Source organism: Fragaria vesca, unplaced genomic scaffold (assembly GCF_000184155.1).
Source record: "Fragaria vesca subsp. vesca unplaced genomic scaffold, FraVesHawaii_1.0 scf0513090, whole genome shotgun sequence".
Classification (NCBI taxonomy): domain Eukaryota; kingdom Viridiplantae; phylum Streptophyta; class Magnoliopsida; order Rosales; family Rosaceae; genus Fragaria; species Fragaria vesca.
The window spans coordinates 233,035-238,650 of NW_004443444.1; the positions used below are offsets into that span (position 1 = coordinate 233,035).

Consider the following 5,616-nt stretch of genomic DNA (forward strand, 5'->3'; position numbering starts at 1 on the left):
TGGCCACATCGCGCATTGTGTCACATCCCGACCCTTATATTTTTACCTTATTTACTAGCGTGATTATAATAAGAATTTTACCGTCTTGATCATTGAGTTAATAGTTTAATTAGTCCCTAGAGGGGTTTCGGGGACGATTATTGTGCGGAGGATTATTCGTGGGAGGAAATTATGTCGACGGTAAAAATGGTAAATTTTAGCTAGTAAAAGGTAATTTTTATTAGGGTATTATTTTGGGGTGTAAATTTTAGAGTGGGTTTTGGTATATAAGGTTGTTGGACCGGGTGTAGAGGCCCATCTTTTCTTTTCTCTTTTTCCTCTCTTTTCTCTTCCCGGTTCTCTCTCTCCCGAGCCCCTCCCGCTGTCCGGTTTTCCGACCGCCAGACCGCCGCCGTCCGGCCGCCCCAGACCGCCGCACCGGTCCCAATCGATCGGTCTTCGCTGCCGGCGGAGCCGCCGCCGGTTAGGAGATTTTTAGGGTTTTAAGTGTGGAATATTAAGAGGAGTATATTGATGTGATTTATGGAATTTTTGGATAAGATTTGGATAGGTTTGTGAATTTCCGAAGTTTGGTATTTTTGGCGGTTAATTAATGTAGAATCCGTCCGTAGGATTTAAGTCGTATTTTGGAGAGGTTGTATTTATGACTGTTGAGTATGATATTTAAGTTCGGATCGTTCCGATTTAAGAATATCGAAGTTAGGCGAGAATGAGCGTGGTTACGGCTCATAATTATTTTTCCTATTTTTGAGTACGTTCTGGATTTTTGGTTGGGAAATTAATATTATATTTGGAACAGGACATGAGGAGGCTCGAGCAGACGAGGCCCCAGATCGACATCAGGCTTAGGCCAAATTTGTGAGTGGACGTTTATTTTAAATAAATGCATGCTATAGTTCATGGTTGAACAATTAATGTTGCGGAATATTTTAACGTCATTTTAAATTTGACGATTTTTATTTCTCTTGGAGAGTTACCGAAAATGGGATTTTCGGTGGACATAAATATGTATTTATGAGAGAGTATGTATATAAATGCTAGCTAGCCATATGTGTCTGTCCACCTTAATGGCGTAGCATATAGCCGCATTATGGTGTGACGTGAGCGTTGGACGTAAGCATAGTAGCCCTATTTGAGTGTTTAATTCATATAGGGGGTATGGACACATATTTATACACCCGTCTGTCCACCTTGATGGCGTAGTGTAGTACCGCATTAAGGCGTGCCGTGAGCGTTGGACGCGAGCGTAGTAGCCCTATAAATAGACCCATGAATTTATATAGGGAGTATGGACGAGTGTAAATACATATATATATTATAGAGTCTGAGAGGCTCGATATTTTATGGGATAAAAGTTTTATCGCTTGCGGCATGCATTCGATTTTTCCTTAGAAATTAATTTGGGGAAACATAAATATTTTATTTATTATTTTAATTTTTGTCCACTCACTCTAACGTTGTTAAATGTTTTCCCCTGAGCCTTTCGTTTTAAATTGCCCAGTCTGCAGAGTTCGGGTTGGATCTAGTAGGTGACAAGGCATAGTCACCCGCATTTCCGCCAGTTTTCATCAGTAGGTTACATGTTTAACCTACTCGTGTTTTCTTGCTTCCGCTTGTGTTTAGTAGCTCTGAATACTTTGGGATTATTGTATATTATGTGTAGAATTTCTGAAGGATAATTATGTGATGTTTGGACGTGTTGAATTAAGAGAGTAACTTGGAATTTTCGAGTTAGGGTTGTCCATCTGCAAGGGAGATTTTCTTAATCTTTTCAGTAAATTTTCCTTGGAGGTGGTCCCCGCACGACTTACTTCGGGTTTCAGGGTGAAATTCGAGGTGGGTCGTGTCACATTATCTTGTCAAAGACCCAAGGTTGCATTTTGTATCGCCTATGAAATATATTTGGTTCGTACCTACATGGATCCGTGAAGTATAGAGCTTTTAGACGTTGATCCATGATCTCTCTGTTTCTGGCAGTATACGAATGACCTTCCGAAGAACCACCCCATTGTGAATCCTTATCTTCCAGATCTTGGATTTGCAAGGCAGCAGCAGACATCATCATGGATCTTCATTGGTTTCTCGTAACGGCCTCTTCTTGATCTTTCATAAACCATTTTGTCAAATGATTCATTGTAGAAAAACAGTTTCACAAAATCAAAAGGAAACAATATGAAGATTTTGATATGAGGAGAGTGTTGTGAATTTGTGAGGAATGAGGATGACAATGAATGTATATTTATAGACAATTTGAGATGATATCAATAGATAAGATATGACACGTCTCGGACAAATATAATCCGTAATTTATATAACCAATTAGTGTTTGACATGTGGTGATGAAAATCACATCCGAACTCAGTTGTTTGTCGTATACACCGACACAACACAAGATAATATCTGTCAATAATTTGGTTGTTTGTCATATATGCCGACATAAAAAACGACAAAAAGTTAGTATGTATTTATTTTTTTTGTATTAAAATAATTTTATATTTAATTATAAGAATAATTTAAAATTTTGTAATAAAAATAAAAATTATGAAGTTTTATTAACTTAATAAGGTTATTAACATATTATTTAATATAATATTCATAAATATACCATCTATAACTTATTTTAATCAACAAAAATGAATATAAGACCTCATATAGGACTCATTGTTGGAGATGAGAAAATGAGTCCTAAATAAATAGTGTAACAAAGAGGTCTTATAATTGATATAGGACTCCAGATCCAAAACTATGGTCGGAATTGCCTAGGAAACCAATAATGAAAAAAAGGTATGGAATTGAAAAAAAAAAGGTAAACACTCCTTATGTGTGAGACTTGACTCTCCGCGTAGAATAACCGTCGAGTCGTCGACGTTATCAGGAAACGAATCTCTCTTCAGGGGAATATTGAAAATAAAAAATTCCCCGTTATTAATCACACACTGTCACACACCCACTATATAAACAAACAAACCCTCTCTCTCTCTCAGAGTAAAAACCCAACTGGCTTTGCGTGAATCAGCAGCAAACATACACAATGAGGCTCAGCAACAACCTGGTGGGGTTCCTCAACTTCCTGACCTTCCTGCTCTCCATCCCGATGGTCGTCGCCGGCGTATGGCTCAGCAAGCAAGGCGCCACCGAGTGCGAGAAGTTCCTCGACAAGCCGGTCATCATTCTCGGCGTCTTCCTCATGCTGGTCTCCCTCGCCGGCTTCATCGGCGCCTGCTTCCGCGTCTCGTGGCTCCTCTGGGTCTACCTCCTAGTCATGTTCCTCCTCATCGTCGTCCTCTTCGGCTACACCATCTTCGCCTTCGCCATCACCAACAAGGGCGCCGGCAACGTCCTCTCCGGCAAAGGCTACAAGGAGTACAAGCTCGGCGACTACTCTCACTGGCTCCAGAAGAGAGTCAACAGCACCAAGAACTGGAACAAGATCAAGAGCTGCCTCATTGATAGCAAGGTCTGCTCCAATTTCCAGGACAAGTATCTCAATGATACTCTCACCGAGTTCTACGAAGAGAACCTCTCTGCGCTTCAGGTATTGTTCTCTTGCTCCAGATCTCAATTTTCATTTTCATTTAAGGATCTGAATTATTTGTTTATTTTTAGCCAATTTTAGGTTACGATACGGATCTGCGCTTGGTATAATTTTTTGATTTCTTTGTTTGTATTCTTGTTGATTATTATTATGATATTTGAATTGTGGACGTTGTTATGATTTTTGTTTTGAAGTCTTTGTTGATTATGAAATTTGAATTGTGGATGTTAAAGTGATTAATAATTAGAGTTTTTACTGTATTATCATGAAAAGGTGGAATTTAAAGGTTGGGAAAAGATTCAATCCATAAAGAAAAAAGAAAAGATTAGATGGTCATCTATTACGACAAGAAAATAGAAAGGAAGATAAAGGGATTGGACTATAGTATAATATTTTGTGAAATAGAACTTGGAAAAGGTTAAAAGGTCATCTTGACAATTTTTTAAGCTGCTGGATGGATAAAAAGGGTGTATTCTTTTATTTTGATAGCTTATACATCCTTTTTTGAATCTGTAGGTTTTGCTTCGTTACTTGATTTGGGTTGCAGGAGGTTCCTCCTTTTTGAAGTCATATACATGTGAAGTTTAATTTAGCAGTCTAATTATATTTTGCAATTAAAGTTGCTTGACTCACCTTTCTGCTTCTTCTGTGGAGTAAATTCTCATCTGAAAGCCCTTTACTAATAGACATTTGATGGTCTTAACAGTTGCTTTACTTGCTAATCCATTATTCAAAGTTCCTTTACATATCCATTTGCTTTACTCCCTTGCCATTTTGTTACAGTCAGAGAGCTTTTTTTGTGAAATAGTGGCTTAGAATATGTCATGTTCGTGTTGTTATGCATTTTACCTGGGACTAATGCAATTGTTTCGCACATTTTGCTTTTACATTTGCTTGTTCTTGAAGTCACTGCTCCTACTGCTAGCATACTGTTTGTGGAAAGTGTTCATGGGCTCCCTTTAGAAACAAACTCTACACTATGTATTTATATATGTTTATATGCATAGCCATTTGAAGTTTCTATGTTTCCCATTTGGTGATTACAAGGACTGTTTTACATGCTCATTTTTGTGAAGGACTGTTACAATTTCTGATTTATCTTAGGGGAAAACTCGAAAGGGTTTTGGTACCCTTAGTCTATTGGTTTTTTTGGCCACTTTGTTTTGCACAAATAAATTGTCTGCCTATGTTTCTCTTGCACTTTGTTTTGTGTTTAGTTTTGTTGGATTTGCTAGGTTTGCTAACATGTTTACTGATTTGCAGTCCGGCTGCTGTAAGCCATCAGATGACTGTGGTTTTGCCTATGTAAGTCCCACAGTCTGGACCAAGAATGCTACTTCTTCTACTGTCAACCCTGACTGCAATGAATGGGATAATGATGCAAAGGCTCTGTGCTTCAATTGCCAGTCATGCAAGGCTGGACTGCTTGACAATCTGAAAAGTAACTGGAAAAAGACGGCTGTTGTCAATATTGTCTTCCTTATCTTCCTCATCGTTGTGTATTCCGTAGGGTGCTGTGCATTCAGGAACAACAGGAGGGACAATGAATATTATAAGCAGTAAATAAATATTGGAAGCAGCGGTAATAAGTTGGATTGGATGTAAAGAGTAGTTGGCAACTTTCTCTTATTACTGATGGAAACCTATGTCCTATTGACCATTTCACGGTGTTAATTCCTTGTAAAGTCTTTCGTCATCGTTGATGTTTAGATGGGTTTAACTGGCGTAGCTTATGAATATGTTTCTCTGCTGCTACTATTTTGTGCTAGACTGCCTTATCTTCTATGACATTGTCTTTTTTTTTTTTGGAATAGGGCTATGACATTGTTTATGAACATGATGATTGAGCTCAGTTGTGTTTGTGCGCTTGTTGCAAACTGGTTTCGCTTGCAACCATAGGCGGACACAGATTTAAGTACATTTTTGTAAGAAATTTGAACTAAGTTGCCCCCATAGGGTTCCTAGTGAGTAATGAACTATTACAATGAAAATAGCCCCCCATTAAAGAACAATCTTGCGACCTTCGAGACATGCATCAAAAAGTTTTCTGGTATCAGGTCAGGTCTATTCTTGGTTTTACT

At 38.3% G+C, this 5,616-nt stretch overlaps 1 protein-coding gene across 1 annotated transcript; it reads left to right on the plus strand.

The window, feature by feature from the left end:
* The first annotated feature begins 2,940 nt into the window (after window positions 1–2,940).
* Window positions 2,941–5,345, plus strand: LOC101299150 (tetraspanin-8-like). Its single transcript, XM_004309809.1, has 2 exons — window positions 2,941–3,535; window positions 4,799–5,345. The coding sequence occupies exons 1-2, from the start codon at window positions 3,032–3,034 to the stop codon at window positions 5,096–5,098; spliced, it is 804 nt and encodes a 267-aa protein (XP_004309857.1). The 5' UTR covers window positions 2,941–3,031; the 3' UTR covers window positions 5,099–5,345.
* The last annotated feature ends 271 nt before the right edge of the window (window positions 5,346–5,616 follow it).